The 19849-nt window shown below is 32.9% G+C and overlaps 1 protein-coding gene and 1 long non-coding RNA gene across 28 annotated transcripts; both read left to right on the top strand.

Moving 5' to 3' along the window:
* The first annotated feature begins 10794 nt into the window (after window positions 1–10794).
* On the top strand, window positions 10795–17374 carry LOC146954549 (glycosyltransferase BC10-like). The gene is made up of 2 exons (XM_085716965.1): window positions 10795–11672; window positions 17084–17374. Exons 1-2 carry the CDS (start codon window positions 10848–10850, stop codon window positions 17372–17374), a joined length of 1116 nt encoding a protein of 371 aa, XP_085573091.1. The 5' UTR covers window positions 10795–10847.
* LOC146954550 (uncharacterized) lies at window positions 11887–17258 on the top strand. Of its 27 annotated transcripts, none has more exons than XR_015013830.1 (8): window positions 11887–12248; window positions 12352–12475; window positions 12965–13068; window positions 13148–13238; window positions 13437–13504; window positions 14276–14364; window positions 15194–15253; window positions 15844–16659. It is a non-coding gene; the product is annotated as an uncharacterized LOC146954550 (long non-coding RNA). The 27 variants fall into 27 exon arrangements; XR_015013811.1 differs by having other exon boundaries at window positions 12965–13073; XR_015013833.1 differs by having other exon boundaries at window positions 12352–12510.
* Window positions 17375–19849: the final 2475 nt, after the last annotated feature.

Below are 19849 nucleotides of genomic sequence, written 5' to 3'. Positions count from 1 at the left end.
GAAAGGTGGAGAAAATAGAGAAACTCAGAAAGTTGTTATTATTTGAATGTTTTAATGCTTGAATTCTTGTATGCCTAAACATTTAGTAGTGAACCCTATTTTTACTACTCTAGTAAGACTACATTACAAAATAGAAAGATCTAGAAACATTGATTACAAAGAAAAGTCTAGAGACATAGATACTCTAAGTTCATATGATTAGAAGGATCTAAAAGAGTGAAGATTTTTCTAATGATATTTTATTTAGTAGACTGTCTAGTAGCTTCCTTATTATTCTCCATTGTTGTTTTTGATGTTTTTTTTTTTTTTTTTTACTTTTTAATTGGTATTGATCGATATGCAGTTTGGATGATTTCATTTTTTAAAAGATTATGTTTGCTCAAAAAAGATTATGTTTGCATACAAGTATTCAAACGTGTGCTCAGGTGAAAAATATCCAGCATAAAAGCTTGAATTGCAATGGAGTACTTTATACGATGATTATGACCAAAATGTTGTTGGAATGTGTTGATTTTGGTGTTGAGATTATACAAAAATGGGTTTACTATAGATTTTGGTGTTTTAGAGGGATCCAATTTTAAAACTAATTTTAGAAGGTTTGTTAGGAAGGGAATCATGCTATAATAAGAAACCATCTAAAAATGGATGTTCAGACAAATTAAGTTCATAAGCAGACATCCGAATCGATGGTGAGTTTGTCCCAAAAAATATGATTAGATTTTTGTAAGAGCATGCCATGAAAGAAGTAGTGTCTATTATAAACTCGTAACTACACATTACTAGGACCTTATTTCCCTAAGAACCGACATCAATCCTTAAAAATGCCTGAATCGGTAAATGTATGATATATAGTTGAGTCAAACTCTAGGTCTCATTTCAAAGAGAAATTAAATAAACCGCTTTTCCCATTTTTTGCAAGTAATTAATGTTCTTCTGTTCCGAAAGAATTTTTTGTAGGCAAAATTTTACGAATCCACTACCCAAAAGCAAAAGAGAAGCTTCAAGAAGTAATCAATGTTCTTGTGTTTCAAAATCAATAATATCTTTTTTTGAGGCAATATTTTACGAATTCACTACACAAAAGCATATGACAAGCTTCAAGTAGTGATTAGAATACACAAAATAATTACAAGAAACAATCTGCCATATATATAAGATTTAATTCACGCTTAATTAACCCACTCCCGTCTCATTTAAATCGATACTGTCACAATTTTTGACTAAATTGATACTATCCCATAACACCACATTCTTCAACATCTTGTAGAGTTGTCTAAGGTAGTTCAGCCCTGATGATAAAACTGAAGTCCTGCTACCAATTTGAAGATTAGTCTCATAGCGGTTCAAAGAGTCTAAGTCATAAAAAATACCTTGAGGGGGCGCCCTCTGGGATTAAAGATCTAAGAGGAGTGCTATAGATACTTTCTTTCCAACAAATTTTCTAATACTCATTTTTCTATTGAGTGAAATTAACATGAGAACTCACTTTCAAAATGGTAAATCCAGCCATGATAAAAAAAATATAAGTTTTGCTATTAATTCGAAAATTGGTTCCATAGCAGGTCCAAAAGGCTTAAGCCATGGAAATACCTTGAGGGGGCGCCTATTGGGGTCAAAGACCCTAAGCGAGGGCAATCACAATAAATTTATGGTATTTATGTTTTAGGTCTCTTAATTTGGACGAAATGATATTTAGTTCTTTAACTTATTTATTAATTTATTTTAGTCTCATAATTAATTGTTGTTACATTTAGGTCCATTAACAGTACTACCATTAGTCAAGTTGGTCCTTTTTTTTAATTATTACAAATATCTAAGGTTGATTAAGTAGGTGCTCTCAAAAAAAAAAAAGTTGATTAAGTAGGTGATTATCAAAAACCTCATAATATTTTTCATTTTCCTTACGGTAACGAGAATTGGAGAGAAGAGAGCTGTGGGGTTATATGCTTTGAAATTTTAGATTTTAATTTAAAGACAAAGAGGCTTGAATTTGATTTGATGATGAATTTTTTCCTGGGTTTATTTGATGAAATTTATGAAGATGACGAAGAAGAATAAGAAGAGAAAGAAAGAAGTAGAAGTAGAAGAAGAAAAATAAAATAAAATTAGGTGTCCGTGGTTCACAAGTGCCCACTGGATACGGCAAAAGTTATGGTGCATAAGCCATTTCCTTATGCACCGTGCATAAACACTTCACAACCATCAGATTTGATCGCACTCTCACAATCTGATCGCTCCGTCGCTGCAACCACCACTTCCCCTGCTCCGCCGATTCAAATTCCGTCCCCGGCGGTGAATCTCTCCGTCGACAGACATCGAAGAAGAACGTGAAAAATAGGATGGCTCAGGGACAAAAGGAAAGGTGGAGATAGATAAACTCTCTAATATTCTTAATGAAAGTTGTTATTATGTTTCAATGCTTGTATGCCTGGTATTTATACTAATGGCTCCACATTACAAAATAGAAAGATCTAGCAACATTGATTTGAAAGAAAAGTTTAGAGACATGGATACTCTAGTTCATATGACTAAAAGGATTTAGAAAAGTTAAGATTTTCCTAGTGCTCAATTTTATTTTATTTAGTAGAGTGTCTAGTAACTTCCTTATTATTCTCCATGGCTGTTTTTCATTTTTTTTTTTTACTTTTTAATTGGTATTGTTCAATATGCAGTTTGGGATGATTTCATTTTTTTAAAAGATTATGTTTGCTCAAAAAAGATTATGTTTGCATACAAGTATTCAAACGTATGCTCAGGTAAAAAATATCCAGCATAAAAGCTTGAATTGCAAAGGAGTACTTTACACGATGATTATGACCAAAATGTTGCTGGAATGTGTTGATTTTTGATTTTGGTGTTGAGATTATACAAAAATGGGTTTACTATAGATTTTGGTGTTTTTGAGGGATCCAATTTTAAAAACTGATTTTAGAAGGTTTGTTAGGAAGGAATCATGCTATAATAAGAAACCGTCTAAAAATGGATTTTCAGACAAATTAAGTTCAGAAGTGGACATCAGAATCTGGTGAGTTTGTCCAAAAAAAATATAATCGAATTTTGTAAAGGCATTCATTGCAAGAAGTAGTGTCTTTTATAAACTCGTAACTTCAGATTACTAAGGTTCTATTTCCTTTAGAACCGACATCAATCCTTAAAAATGGTTGAATTGGTACACGCATGGTGAAGTATGATATCTAGTTGAGTCAAACTCTAGGTCATATTACAAGAAACAATCTGCCATATATATATATATATATATATATATATATATATATATATATATATATATGGTTTTGCTAGAAGCCACCCATAAAGGTGTCTTTTAGCAACTCACACCTCAATGTGTGACTTCCACTTTTTAGTTATAACTTTGTTAAAAAACACCTTCTAATAGAAGGTGTCTTCTAGCAAAACCCATATATATATATATATATATATATATATACACACATTCTTCAACATCTTGTAGAGTTGTCTAAGGTAGTTCAGCCCTGATGAAAAAACAGAAGTCCTACCACCGATTTGAAGATTAGTCTCATAGCAGGTTCAAAAAGTCTAAGCCAAGAAAATACCTTGAGGGGGCGTCTACTAGGATCAAAGATCCAATAGGAGTGTAATTGATACTCTCTTTTCAACACTTTCTAATATTCATTCTTCTATTGAGCGAAATTAACATGAGAACCACGCTTTAAAAATGGTAAATCCAGCCATGAAAAAAAAAAACAGAAGTTTTGCTATTATTTCGAAAATTGGTTTCATAGCAGGTCCAAAAGGCCTAAGCCATGGAAATACCTTAGGGGGGCTCCTATTGGGGTCAAAGACCCTAAGTGAGGGCAATCACAATAAATTTATGGTATTTATGTTTTAGGTCTCTTAATTTGGATGAAATTATGTTTTGGGTCTCTTAATTTGGATGAAATGATATTTAGTTCTTTAACTTATTTATTAATTTATTTTAGTCCCATAATTAATTGTTGTTATAGTTAAGTCCATTAACGGTACTACCGTTAGTCAAGTTGGCCCCTTTTTCTAAATTATTAACATCAAATGTTTAAGGTTAGGTGATTATCAAAGACCTCATAATTTTTTTCATTTTCCTTACGGTAAAGAGAATCGGAGAGAAGAGAGCCGTGGGGTTATATGCTTTGAAATTTTAGATTTTAATTTAAAGATATGCTTAGAAATTTTAGATTTTAATTTAAAGACAAAGAGGCTTGGATTTGATTTTATGAATTTTTTTTTCTAGGTTTATTTAATGAAATTTAAGAAGATGACGACGAAGATGAATAAGAAGAGAAAGAAAGAAGTAGAAGAAGAAAAGTAAAATAAAATTAAGTGTTTGTGGTTCACAAGTGTCCCCTTGATACTAGTTAAGGAATTATAAAGGAAATATTATATAAGAAAATGTGTATTTACTTTTTTAAATTTGAAAAAGTGTTCTTTTTAATGCTAAATTTGTCTTTTCTTTCTATTTATAATTCTTTAATGAGTGCGCCTATAATACTAGTTAGTACAACCCTTTAAATGAAAAAATGAACGAGGTTTTTGGTGGACTACCTACAATATTGGTCCACCTTAAACATTTGAAATTCAAAATTAACATAAAAAGACCAACTTAACTAACAAAAATGCAATTAAGGGACCTAAACGTAATGACAATTAGTTATGAGAGCAAAATAAAACTAATTTGCAAAAATTGTCATTTGTAGACTTACATATGCTCTATTTCTCTCTTTTTTTCTTCTTCTCTTTTTATTTATATATAGATGTTGTTTTCTTCATGTTAATTGTCAATAACACTCTCAAAATATTATCACATTGTAAAACTCATAGGTACATAATTTTTCATAGTTCTCAATAATAAAATACCCGCTTCAATTTAGGAAAACACAAAAAATGCTCTCTTTTTTTCTTTCTTTTTCTTAAAGAAATTTTTATCTCTTATATTTTTATTTTGTGGTTCATGTTAGTCCTTAAAGAAATTTTTATCTCTTATATTTTATGCTCTATTGTTAGTCGAACAATAGAGCATTCTTTGTTATAGATGACAATTAGTAGTGTCTATAGTATTGATGACAAATTTGACAAGTGTACCAAACATTAACAAGTAATAAAGTGATAAGTTATCGTCTTCACATAGTTTTTCGTCAACTCGGCAATTTACTAAACTTATCTAAATTAAAAAGCAATAAAAGGGGGTTGCAAGTTTGAATTGCTCGCACAATGTGAGTAGTAGTTTGATTACGGAAAATAAAAGGTTTGAACCCACTTGGGTTGGCCTGATAATGTTAGCCTCATGTTCAATTCTCTCTGGTGCTAATTTGGGTGAGCTAATTTAGCATCTTAAAAAAAAAAATTTGCTTCATATATTTGGCGGTGATTAGGATTTTTCGAATCCTCTCATTCTTATTTGTCAGATTATTGCAATATTCAATACCAAATATTACTAAGTATTATATAGACGATGGTTGGATTATGAAACATTGATAGATCTGTAGACTTACTTATGGTAATTCGGACTAACAAGAGCGGTACGGAATAAGTTCTCCAATGATGAATCATAATCTAACAATCATACTTAAAAACACTAATTCAATTAAGATAATTAAGAAAATTTCAATTTTAGTTCTTGTCTGATTAAAGTAAGGTATGTCAAGGGTCTTACTTCTGCCTAAGGTCTAATTAGATACAACTAGGGTTTGTTTGTGCTCAAGGGTCTATAAACATTACATAATTGGAACAATTGAAAATTATATAACACTTAAATAATAAGTGAAATTGCATTCATAAATTTCAACAAGTAAGTAGAGATTCATCTTATAACCCTGATTAGAGGGTGTTTAGTTGCACATGGCAAGAGTAAAATATAAACAAGAAAGAAATACTAAACATACTCAAAGAGAGTTTAGGCATCCCTAGCTGCTCCTTGATGCTTGTCTTCACCTTGCGCAACCAAGTTTCTGAATGAATAAAAGTTACAGTAATGATCTCTATTTATAGGCAAGTTTTCATTTGCGTTAGAATTGAGTGGTCGGGCTTCCACTAATCCAACATGAAAAACAAGAAAATAGGCAGATTTTCCTAGAACCATGCGGCTAGGGTGCATGGGGCAGGTACTTTTGCTCTCCTAACCCTTCCATGCGCTTAGGGCGCCTAGTGACGACGAATATGTTTGCTCCATCGAAGGGTCTATATGTCCAGATCCTTACATATCACACCTCGATTGCATCATAGCTACTAATTATCTCTTCTACTCGTACTAGTAACACTGTTAGACACACCTAGGGCAGAAAATGAGTCGAGTTGAACCGAACTTTGGCTCAGAACTCGACTTGAGTTCGATAAAAACTTTTTTATTGACTCGAGTTCGGCTTGAATCAAGTTAGCGAACAACTTAGTTCAACTCGTTAGCTTGAATTGCATAATTCAGATGACAAAAGATTTGGCTCAGAACTTTTTTATTGACTCGAGTTCGGCTTGAATCAAGTTAGCGAACAACTCAGTTCAACTCGTTAGCTCGAATTGCATAATTCAGATGACAAAAAATTTAAAGTTTTTTACTTTTTTTTTGACAAAGTTTTTTACTTATTATTCTTGGCTGTGCTACTTCGGCATGCGAACCAACTACAAATACCCTACAAATGCATAATTCGAGCAAGCTTCATAAATCATTGGGGAAATAGTCACTTTAGTCCCTGAATGAGGAACGAATAGTCACAATAGTCCCTCAATGTATCGAAATTTCAAAATAGTCCCTGATTGTGCATTTTGTTAGTCAAAATAGTCCTTGATATTAAAATATTTCATTAATATTGTCATATTAGTCCTTCAATAGACTTACTTATTATCATATTAGTCCTTATACGTACTTACTTATTGTCATTTTAGTCTCTATATAAAAAGAGTTATTGTGAGTATTAAGGGATTATTTAAGCGTTAGGGACTATTTTGACTAACAAAGTGGACAATCAGGGACCATTTTAGAATTTTGATACATTGAAGGACTAGTATGACTACTTGCTACACATTCAGGGACCAAATTGACTATTACCCCTAAATCATTTGAGCATACTAAGGAGGGCATTAAACTACATAATTAATAGTTGTGTTATTTGAACAATCATTTTAATGACAAATTATATGACAACCATTGTTTTACAAAGAAAATGATGTATTTGCACAAAAATCAAAGAAATAGAGAGAGAGAAAGTAAAAACATGATATGAATATTAGAGATAAAGTTGTCACAAAAATTGTCAAAAAATGGTTGTTCAAAAGTCATTTCACCATAATTAATAGTGTAGTGGTAGCTCTTTAACCAAAGTATGTGCCCATTAGGAGTTCGACATTAACATGGATATGGCTCATCTTATCTTGTTATCAATTAGGGTTTGGGCTTAATTTCTTTTCTATTCAATTGTTAATCAAACAATTAGTATTTGTAATTACGTAAAAAAATAAACATACATAATTGTTAGAGGAAGTCTGGTTTCACTTCCAACTTGCTTAATTAACTTAACATTGTCTACCCTAGTTTAAGTGTATATTCATATTCACATTCTTTCATTTTTATTTTTTAAGTATTATACACATTCATACATATATAATCGAGTCAATTCATGAACCAAACGAGTCGAATTATATATAGCTCAACTTAAGCTCATTAGGACATCGAACTTAATTTTTAGCTCAAGTTCAGCTCATTTGGTTCATGAACCAAGTTGAACGGAACAACTGTCGAGTCTAGTCTGGAACTTTGTTTGAGTTGGCTTGGTTCATTGCAAGCCCCTAGACACGCCCGTTCGAGCATATCAACATCTACTCAGGTTGGCTCAAATACGGACCTTACATGGTCTGTTATCTTTCGAAACGCATGTTGCACCAGTTTAGATATGTGCAGACCATTCCCAGAAATCCACATGAGCCTTATTCTTCAATGACGACCAAATATGAGGTGTATCAGCACTACATACAATTTCTTGATCATGTGTTGTCAGTCCAAGACTTGGGCAAGGTTTCTGTGACTGATAGAAATGGTGTTTGCGTATATGAGATGATATTTTACCCTTTTTGAGAGGAGCCAGAGTCAGAAGCTCCGAGTCCATCTTAGTAGGGGCCCTTTGTGAGATTGTTGCTAAGGAGAAAGGGGAAATGCACCAGCTAGACATGACCACACAATTAGTGCACATCATCAGAAACCATTCCGTATGGATAATGTTCGGTGGTCAAGTGGCGTAGGGAAGTCCAACGTGACCGAGTTTGAAGCAGATCTTGGATGAAGTTCAGGGAGGGTTAGTATATCGTCGGAGGCAGAGAGTTGGTAGAGGTGCATGTTACGTAATGGTTTTCTGACTGTGTTCTAACGTTTGGATAATTTTTGCTTTTAATTTATGTTTGGGTCTTGTGTTGTAACATTTGAATACTGGTGATACTATTTTCAATTTTTGTTATTTCATATGTTTCCATTATATTTGTGCTTATAATTTATTTTGTTGCATGTTGAAAGCAATCCGAATTCGTCAATTTGCCGGAAAAAAGTGTTAACTAATGAACCCAGGTTCTGTTTTTGTGTTAACATAGTTCGAATTATATAATCCGAACATGTATTTTACGAGTTCAGATGATATAATCCAAACTATATCAACTTAAGAACTGCAATTGGTTTTTGAAAATGGTCTATTGGGGGGGTTTGGCCTCTTTCAGAATATATAATCCAATTTTTTTTTATTAGTTTTTGAGATTTAATTTTCCGAATCATGTTGAAACAAGATTTGGATGAACCAAGGCAATTTGCGGTTGTTTTATGCTTTTTAGAAGATTCAAATTATATAATATGAAATGTAGTTCAAATTATAAAACGTGAATGGGCGTATTTTCATCAATAGAGGGCGCGCGAGAAGAAAATCGGATGAAAAAAGAAATTCTCTTGAAATATTTGGCACCCCATTGGTTGTGGTATGTTCATCCATATTTGTGCAACAATCCAACTTTTATTTAATTTAAATTATTAAAAGGTTAATTAAGTAATTGATCTTTATAAATATCTAGAATTTAGTGCCTACAAAAAAGGTTCTTTTTAGTCCATGTAAAACTGTTCATCGAAATTTTTTGTGCCTAAAAATACTAAAGAAAAATGTTATAGAGACTTCTTTCAAAAAAAATGTTATAGAGACTAAAAAATACGATTTGTTTTGTAAAGACTAAAAATTAAATTATGAATATAGAAATTATTTACCTAATTAACCCAATAACAATTAAACCAAGTGTATGGGAGACTGACTAATCCTATGTTGTAACATGGTCTTTATCCTCTTCTTTATTCTTCAAATTGATAAATGATAAAATCGGACTTATAAAAATTGGATTTAAAGTGTCTATCCTTAGCTCATGTCAGCTGTAGATGATTATTAGGACATGTGATACGGCTAGAGAAATTCATTTTAAAGGTGAATGATATATATTTTGCATTATCCCTTATCAAGTGATGTAAGTTTACGTGACGATATCACATTTTTTATATTAATACTCTACATGTTTTCTTTTCTTAAAAAAGAATATTAAATTATGGAATTCAATTAAACTTAAAATATGAGCTATTTTATTTTAAAAATATTTTATGTCTTGTGATTCGTTAGGTCGTCCCAATCCAACCTATTTATCATCAAAATTATCGGTTCAAATTTGAGAGAAAAATTATAAGCTTTTATGGGTCATGACCACTACCATTATGTATTAACATAAAAAAGGAAATACATGATAGGTTTTATGTAAAAAAATGTTGATTCTTTTTTTTTTTGAAGGAGAAAAAAAAAACGTTGATTCTTAAAATTTCAAGTTGTAGAATGCCCCATTTTTAGAATAAAATCTCTCTTTTAAAATTTCCTAAGAGCATTTCCCAGTTTTTATTATTCAAATCAGCATATATTTAGTCATAAAAAAAAGGTAAACAGAATTGAGTAAAAAGATCGATACAAATCAACTCAAACTTTTTTTTGAAGGAACAAATCAACTCAAACTTATCCATTCATTCATAATAAGAATGGGCATTATTAAAAGAAAAGGAAATTGGCTCTGTGTAACATTATTTTTAATTTTGGGTCAAATAGGGTGACACGACATGCTGGATGTCTTAAAAGGAAATTGGACTCTCATGAAAATTTTAACATTTATCTTAAAATGTTAAATGCCTAGCCATTCATGGTGAAGATATAAAGCACTTGTTCTTATTGTGAACCACGGTTTCCTTTCAATCTAATTAAGTTAAAGATCATTAGCATAAAAAAAGTAGAAAATAGAAATTTTATATTGAAATTTGAAAATCGACTTTATAATTTTAAAAGTTTATCCAAAATGAAAATACACCACATTTCAAAATAAAATTTTAAATTTATTTCCTTAACAGACCCTTCGAAGACATCCGATAAAATTGAAAAGATATAGAGAAATTTATTTCCTTAACAAACGTCTTAAAAAAAAAGAGCTTTTTTTTTTGACGTTAAAAAAAAAAGAGCTTTCAATTTATAATAAAGAGATTCTTTTTTTATTAAAACAAGAATAAAGAACTTCCTTATTTTTAGTCCATCCCTTCATTCCAGACCAACTGAAAGAAAATATCCAACAACGATAAATGACATTAGTCTTTGTTTTGACTTGGAGTTTTTCGGTTAAATTCTAATTAGTTATCTGTCTAAAGCAACATTCCTTTCGGGTTAAATTTTTTCCTCAAATTGTCTTCAAGATTATCCTCTCACACATTCATCCTATTAAATAGCCCTAAAATACCAACAAAAAAAATCCAAAACAAAAAGAATTTCAATAGTATATAAGTTCTTGTTCAATTGGAAATAATGGCAAAATTAACCCCAAAACCCCTCAATAAAAAACCACTAAATCCATTGTTGTCAACACCAATTCTTGTCTATCTAGCTCTCATCCTCTCTCTCCTACTTATCCTCTTTCTCTCCCAACAACGCCTCTCTCAATTCCCCTTCCCTTTCTCCTCCCCCGACGCCAACGACCTCACCCTCTTCCGCCGCGCCACCACCCACCCCACCACCCACATTTTCACCCTCATAAAACCCAAACCCAAAATCGCTTTCCTCTTCCTCACCAACTCTAACCTGACCTTCGCTCCTTTATGGGAAAAATTCTTCGTTAGAAACAACCACCTCTTCAACATCTACGTCCATGCAGATCCCACCACCTATGTCGCCTCCCCCGGCGGTGTCTTCGAAAACCGTTTCATCCCTTCAAAACCCACCAAACGTTACTCTCCATCACTCATCGCGGCTGCCCGCCGTCTCCTAGCATCTGCCCTCTTAGATGACCCACTAAACCAATACTTTGCACTTATCTCCCAACATTGTATTCCGCTCTTCTCGTTTCAATTTATTTATAACTACCTTTTTAAAAATAAATTAAAGTCATTTACAAATTCCTCCGAATTTAACCTGCTGTACCCCAGCTATATTGAGATTCTCTCAGAGGCACAAAATCTCAATATACGGTATAATGCTCGTGGAGAGAATGTAATGCTGCCGGAGGTTAAGTTTGAGGATTTTCGGGTTGGTTCACAATTTTTTATCTTGAACCGGAAACATACAAAGGTTGTGTTGAGAGATCAAAAGCTATGGAACAAATTCACTACTAGAAAACATGCATTTAACATCAGGGTTTTCACATCAGGGAGAAAATACCTGATGGGAAAAATAGATAACGAAGGTTTTCACATCTGTTGAGGAATTGCCTGTGGGGAAAAACAGATGACTAAGGGTTTTCACATCAGCAGAATTAATGCCTGAAGACAAAGATAAACGCGGTGGCAATTTTGTAATATTAGTGAACTTTAGATCAAATATTTTACACATCAGTGGCTACACGTACCTGAAGGGAAAACAAATAAAAAATCACAAATAAAAACAAAAACACGTTCACGAGTCTCTCTTCTTCACCATTCTCTCTCCGTCGAATCTCTCACTGTCTCCGATCACAGTCACATCTCCGATTGCCGATTCACCGTCTCCAATCACCGTCACCGTCATCTTTCACAATCGAGCTTCACGCACAACTTTCAGATCTAACGGAACGATTTCATCTTCGCAAACAAACATTGTTCACTTCACATACAACTTTCAGATCTAACGGAAACTATTCCATCTACGAGCTTGATTGCATGTTCGATTTTCCCTTCCTGTGTGATTTTGTTGAATTGATCTTCGATTTTGAAATTATGTGAATCTGGTTTATCGGTGAGTTTCCTTTTTGAATTGAAACTTAATTTCTATTCATGTCAATCTGGTATTCGATTGTGATTGTTTCTTAAATTGACGTGTTCAATTTTGTTATTGTTAGGTAAACTCTTTGCAATTTTAATGTATGAAGATTTTCTTTAGATTCAAGTAAATTTGATCTCTTCAATGGCAGAAGAGTTTGTTCTACCAAGGTAGATGATAATCCTGAAGCGAAGGCGTTGAAGGTTAATAAGTTGCTTTATACATTCATGATGAAACGGTATCTTTCATCAAATTGTTTCATCTTTGCTTTATTACAACTTGTTCTTTAGGACAACTATTCGATAATGAAATTTTAATTAATTTAATTTGATCTGAGATAGTTTGATAAATGTAAAATTCTATTTCCAATCTTTATGGAAGCTCATCATTTGACTTTTAACTTTTTTGATGGAATATTCTGGCTTTTATGTGGTTTATGGTGTGTCCACTTTATCAATTTACTATTGAATACTTTGGCTTTTTCAGTTTATCATCTTAATTCAATATCATATGTACTTGGCTTTACTTCTAGTAGTGATCTTGTTGGACTTGGATATTACTCAAAGAGTTACAGTATTACTAGTTATTTCAAAAGGTGTAGTTGGGAATTATATGTAATGGTTTTATTGGATTGTTCACCTTTGTGGCTGTAGCTTAATATATTGTTACGTGTTTACATGACAACCTCATAGGTATTGAAGGATCAGTTATGATTGTAGCAGGGACCATATGCAAATGACAAAACTGATGATTGAGAATGACAACTCTGTTAGCAGGATCATTGCAGTTGTTCCTGGTCAGGTGTTTCTAATTAACATTTAGCCTATACTTTTAGCTTTAGTACTCTCATAATGTAATTTAGTGTTGGTTCTCAGGGGCTAGAGCTATTTATGTCTGGTTCATTCCTTATATCAAGTAGAGTTACTAATGACTATGGTGGTATATACCTTACTTCCAAATACAAAGGTATGCACCACCATCACTTTTTGGAATATGTCTGGTTCATTCCTTATATCAAGTAGAGTTACTAATGACTATGGTGGTATATACCTTACTTCCAAATACAAAGGTATGCACCACCATCACTTTTTGGAATATGTCTGGTTCATTCCTTATATCAAGTAGAGTTACTTATGACTATGGTGTTATATACCTTATGCTCAGTATCTTATGCACTAAATCAAGAGATTCTGATCAAGATGAATGTGAAAACGAGTAAAGGAAAATTTTGGGTAAGTCACCGAACTTTACTTCCTTTGTTGTTGGCTTAATCATTATTATCTAATCCTCTTATTATAATCGAATTCTACGTGAGGCAAGTGGTGAACGCAGTTTTTCCTTTCCTTTCGCGTTTTGGTAGTGTAGCTGCGGCTGTTTGGAATTTGTAAGATCCGAGTATTTTATCATATTTTTATTCTAAATTATTTTATCTTAATTTAACATTAAAATAGTTTACCTTGTGATTTTAATTGAGTGATAATATTATTTTGTATTTTCTTTCGAATAATATAGCCAAAATCCATCCATTATATACTAATTATAAATTAGTGTACCCTATAACTGTTTACGCCTATTATTATTATGGTAAAGAAAGATGACTTGGTCTTCATTCAATTGCTTTATTATGTACTAGTATTACCATATTAAAGCATCACTTCAGTAGGGTTGGCTTTCAAAAAAAATTTATGTGTGCACGTGTAGAAGTCCTCATCTTTATCTCATGTTAGTATTAAATTAATTAAGTATAATGACCAACCCAGTATTATAGAACAAGAAATGGGATAGGTATACAGTAGGATAACTAGTGTAGAGAAAAAGAAACGTGTATAAAAAAATGTAACCTCCTTTCTTAATTACATGTATGGTCATTTTCACTTTCCACTTCTTAAGCATAGTGCCACTCTTTTAGGAAGGGAGTTAGTGGGAGGGTTATTTCACTATTAATACCAATCGGTTAACCCCTGTTCTATTCATTCACCACTTTACTGATTCACACATTGAAGAATAGAGAGAAAAGGAAGAACCATATAGGAGAAGGATGAAGAGCTAATAGAGAGATTAGAGCAAACCTTAAGAGGATTATCATAATCAAGTAAGAATCTTTTCTTTTTATAGTTATATATATGAACGATGTTAGAAGAACAAGACTAATTACCCTCCCTTAGAGAATAAAAATGAAATCCTGTCATGACTGTTGAAACTTTTAACCATTAAAATGAAAAGAAATCAGTGTTATTTTCCTAAGCTTTATACCAATTTTCATTTAGCACTTATTTATGTTTGAACCATTCTCTAAATCTTTTTATTGAATTCTATTTTAACGGGCCATATTTTTATGAGTTCAACCTTGAATAAAATTAGTCCATTGTTGTAGTAATCTTGGGTGTGATAAAATGGTTATTGGAATGATTAATCGATCAAAATTTTAAAGTTAGAACAAGTATGGTTTGGCTTTTCTGAAATAATAAGACCTCCTGATATGACAATAGAGTATGCTACTATCTATATGTTTGACTAGATGAATATAACCTTGAATAAATTTTGAGTAAAAAATATAGTTTTATTTCCAGAAGTATACTTTTTGAACTTAAAAATGATTATTTGAAAGCATTGTTCATTTACGTAATGAGTTTTCTTGTTGATTTAGGAATTGATCTTTGGGTAAATTTTCTTTGAAAACGTGATTGTTGGAGGTACACTACCTACTGAGTTGAGTGAAACAAGTTTTATCATCAAATACTTAAAATATTATCTTACATGTCTTTATCTTTTGGACTTAATTTTAAAGAAGTAGTTGCTGTTAATATCTAAGTAAAATATTCATATTTTGATGAGAACCCTTAGCCAAACCCTTCAGCCTTGAATGTTAAAATGTTAGTTAGTTTTTGTATTAAGAATTAGTGGTGAATTATTTTGTGAAGGTATAGACGTAGTGGAATAAAGAATGCTTCATGGAAATTTTAAGAGTTGTTGTTGCAAAGGTAAGGGCATCACTCCACACGCTTTCGTACGTGTATGTGTGTATATATTTGTGTTGTGATAATTATCATAGTGTTGTTGTTCTGAAATGAATGCTATGTGTTATATATTGGTGATGTGATAATTATCTTGGTGGTGTTGTTTTGGCATGAATATTATGTGTATTATTTTTGTGGTGTTGTTTTAGTATAAATACTATTTGTTTATGGGTGAATAACCTTAAGTAACTAAAATGGTGATTCCAAACTATATCCAAAGGTGGGATATTAGACTTTTGATTTTAGGAGATTACCCAATGGTGGGGTATTTACGGAGACATTTATGCATTAGATGACTCAGACAAATGCCCAATGGTGGGGTACTGAACATCGAGTTTTAGGAGTTATTACCCAACGGTGGGGTAATGGCGATTCATATGCCCTTTTATTGCCCTGCTCCTTACCGTTTTTTATGGCTTTGATCAGTGCATTTGAGCTGGATATGTATGGAACTTTTTGTATGCATGAGTAAACAACTTTTTTTTTTTTAACAAATTTGAGTTAAAGTTTTTATTTTAGTTGCACTCCGAGCCTGACATCTGTTTTGGTGGCAGCCACCATGTCCTTGATGAGGCTGAGAGGTCATTGCATGATGCCTTGTGTGTGCTATCTCAGATTGTCAATGATAGCTGGGTGTACTTGGAGGCGGATGGCCTGAAATGGTAATGGCAAAAGAAATTGATGCATTGGCTAGAAAAATTCGAGGAAAAATATCTCTTGCAATGGAGGCATTTACCCGGGCACTCTTGGCTATCCCAACAACCATTGCTGATAATGCTGGTTTGGACAGTGCTGAGTTGATTTCTCAACTCCGTTTTGCACACCAGAACGAGAGATGTATTGCTCGTATTGATGTCATCTATGGTTCTGTAAGTACAATTCTGAGAATTGCAGTGATATATCATTCTATAATCTTTTTCTTGGCAGTAGATCTGTTTCTGATCACTGCATTCACTCTGGTCATTCATAGTGATTTTGATATAAAACATGTCTCATTGAAATTTAAATATAAGTTTGTATTTATTTCATGCAATCATTTCTTAATTAGATTGACTCCCTAGTGGATACAATGGAGTTAGGATGTGTATGATAGGGACTTTGGTATTATGCGGTGACTAAGTCCCACTGAATAGTACGAGAGGCTTAGTGAAGTAGTCAAGTGACTTATTTTTTATCAACATGATTGCCAAATCTTTCAAGTACACATGTATTTTCATTGTTGTGAGTTGTGATTTGTGTTGTGTTTTGTAATTTGTATATGATTAATAACTTTAGGAGATAAAAATGGGTCATACGTACATCCATGAATCATTAATAAGTTTGTTTAATGCAAGGGACTTGTGAGTAGTTAAATCTTTTCACTCCTCTTATATTTATTATTATTTTTCTATTTGATTTTTGTTTATAATGTGGTTTTGTTCTGATTTTTGTTTATAATGTGCTCTGGTTCTGGTTCAAAATATATAAATGTTCATCTGTGGGGTTGAACTATATTATCTTTTAAAAGGTAGAGATTTCACATCGGTGGGAAAGATGTCAGATGTGAAATATACAAATTTCACAACAGTTTCTATGGGGCAGCCGTTGTGAAAACCTCTGTTTTTGGTTTAATTGATAATATTTCAAATCAGTGATTGGCGGCCCGATGTGGAAAAGAACTTATCACATCGGCTCACTGCCCGATGTGAAAAGTTGTGGACAAACAACATCACCTTTAGTTACATCGGGTGCCACCCGATGTGAAATGTCGATTTCAACTGATGTGAAATCTCATTTCTGTAGTAGTGATTTCAGATTCCATGTATAAATAAGTATTATTGTTATCCAGAGGAGCATTATTTTCCGACTCTTCTATCAATGGAGGATTTGAAGGGGTGTACTGGTTTTACACTGACAAGAGTTAATTGGACCGGTTCTGTCTATGGCCATCCACATCTTTATACTCCAGCGGAGGTGTCACCAGAGCTTTTTCGTCAGCTGAGGGTGTCCAATTGGAGTTATTCATATCTATTCGCCAGGAAATTCTCGCCGGAATGTCTTGCTCCGTTGATGAATATTGCTGATGACGTCATTTTTCGGGATTGATAAAAAAAAATGGAAGACTATATTTTGTATCCATTAAATAAATAAATAAAATATAGATACGTATTTTTTGTGTAAAAAGATAAGTATTAAGATGTATATACATGGTTTGATTCAATTTTGGGAAAAAACAACTAAAATTTGATCCAAGAGAATTTCACAAAAGAACATCCAAACACATTCAATAATATTCAATTTTAAGTAGTTTTTTTTTGTTAATTTTTTTAAATTTTTACTATTTTAATTTAGATTGGTTTGAATTTAAACACAAGTACTCCTCGGGGTGCATCAAAATAATTACATACTATTTTTAATATAAAAAATTAATTACACATTTAACAATATCTTAAAATTGTACATCAAATGATTTTATTTATTGATTTTTTACGAAATAGATCTTATCGATAATCACATGGTGCATAAAATATACGGATATTCAAAACTACAAATTACAAAAAAGCATGAAAATACGAGGATAAAAGAAATGAGAAGAGGAAATATTAAAGTTAATCATACATAAAAATAAATAGCAGACCACAAGGGCCGCATATTGTCATGGTATTTCTATCTGGTTACAAATAAACAAAAATATAAAAAAAAAAAAACGAAACTACAAGGCTAAACAAGAACTTGATTGGTTTTTCCATCCTCCACGAAACCTTTAAGGATAAACCATTCACCATCCTTGACACTATTCAAGAAGTGCATCCCAACGATTTTTAACTCGAGACTTGGATATATAAGCTTGAATTGCTTAAAACATTGTTAAAGCAGCAAGGAGCCACCTCTTGAATGTCTTCCCCCAACTTCTGAATCTTCGCAATTAGTTGAGCCATGTTCAAACCATCCAAATCTCCAAGTTTCTGATCTTCCCCGTCAAATCCTCTACATCCTTGTGAGTTTGTGCCAACTCCTCCACCTTCTTGGCCAATTTTTCATTTTGCTTGGTCAAGGCTTTAATCTCACCATATTTATGAATGCAAGATCATATCCAACACGCGTAGAGCTAGAATTTATCTATATTGTCCAAAGTGATCTTTGACCTTGGATAATTTGGCCTCAACCGCCTTCTTATCTATGTGGTATTCATATGCTTGTGCTTTGTATGCATGTTCCTAGCCATTTAGAAAAACAAATATCCCAAGTGCTTTCACAACAGCTAGCAATCCAAAGGTTTAGCTCCATAACAGACCAAGTTGGTGCATGATCGCCACTTCTTCATTCTTCAACATAAGAATCATTTGGTCATTGAAAAACCCATAGCTTTGACCAAAAGCCAGGGAGAGTCAACATGTAACATCCCAGACTTCTTTTAGGATTGGCGAATGACGCCACAAACCAACACGAGTCTTTGAGAGTGTTTTGTCCTCACTCATGCTTTTTGAGAAACTGTAATATCCCGCCTGTCAGTAACAGAATATTACCAGTCGATTGTGCCAGAGAAGTAAGTTCATGGAAAATAAGTATGATGGAAATATTTATTATGTGATGTTAGCTCATCACGTAATAATTATCAGTGTCAGATTTAAAACGTTTAAGGCAAGGGCAAATTGGTAATTGCACTCAAAGGGATATTTATTGGATTTTGGCACAAAATATCTTCATAATCATTTTTCTTTCTCTCTCTAGGGTTTGAAGTTGGGAACTTCTCTCCCTTCTCTCTCCTTTCCCACGCCATCTCTCCCTTCTCTTCCTATCTCATCAAATCATAAAATCTTCTTCCTCAAAGAATCCTAAGTTAGGGTTGGATCATTCAACATGATTTTCTTCTTCTCCTCCCTCAAGAACAATTAGAAGCCTTGGTTAATTTCACTACTACTACTACTACTACTACTTCTTCTTCTTCTCCTCACCAAAGGAAGTCTTTGAAGCTATGGTTTGTTTATGCTTTGGGTTCTTTGTTGATTCACAACTTTATCACAACAAGAGAAATTCATGAAGAATTAGGGATTTGGTGAAAGCTTAGGGTTAGAGTATAAACTCAAAGATTTATGATCAAGCAAGGGATGAAGATGCTAGAGATTGCAAGAAAACATCAAGATAATAAAGATTTGGGTTGAACATAAGGAAGTGATCAAGCTAGGGTTTTGAGCTTTTATGAGCTTGGGAATCGTTGATGCTTCAAGAGCTTGCAAGGTGAGTTCCCTAGATAGTTTTCCACCCTTTGGGATTGTGTTTTATCTTGCAAAGATAATATGTATTTTAGGGTTTTTAAAGTATGAGTTAGTTGCCCTTTTCTTATCATGCTTGCTATACTTGTGCATACTTGTTCCGTGACTGTTTTTATAGGTTTCTAATGATCCTAAGGGTCATATAGCACTTGGAGATGCTTGGTTTGAGGTTTTTAAGTCAAAAATATCAATTTTGAAGTTGTTGGACTGTCACAGCTCGCCACGGCGAGCAAATTGCTCGCAAGGCGAGCTAGAAGGTCGAACAGGGGGTCCTGCTCGCCCCCAACTCGCCATGGCGAGTAAGAGC

Source organism: Medicago sativa, chromosome 1 (genome assembly GCF_051527215.1).
Source record: "Medicago sativa cultivar Bolivia chromosome 1, Bolivia_mono, whole genome shotgun sequence".
NCBI lineage: Eukaryota > Viridiplantae > Streptophyta > Magnoliopsida > Fabales > Fabaceae > Medicago > Medicago sativa.
Note: the sequence above shows the minus strand (reverse complement) of the source record. Positions and strands in the feature narration are given on the sequence as shown.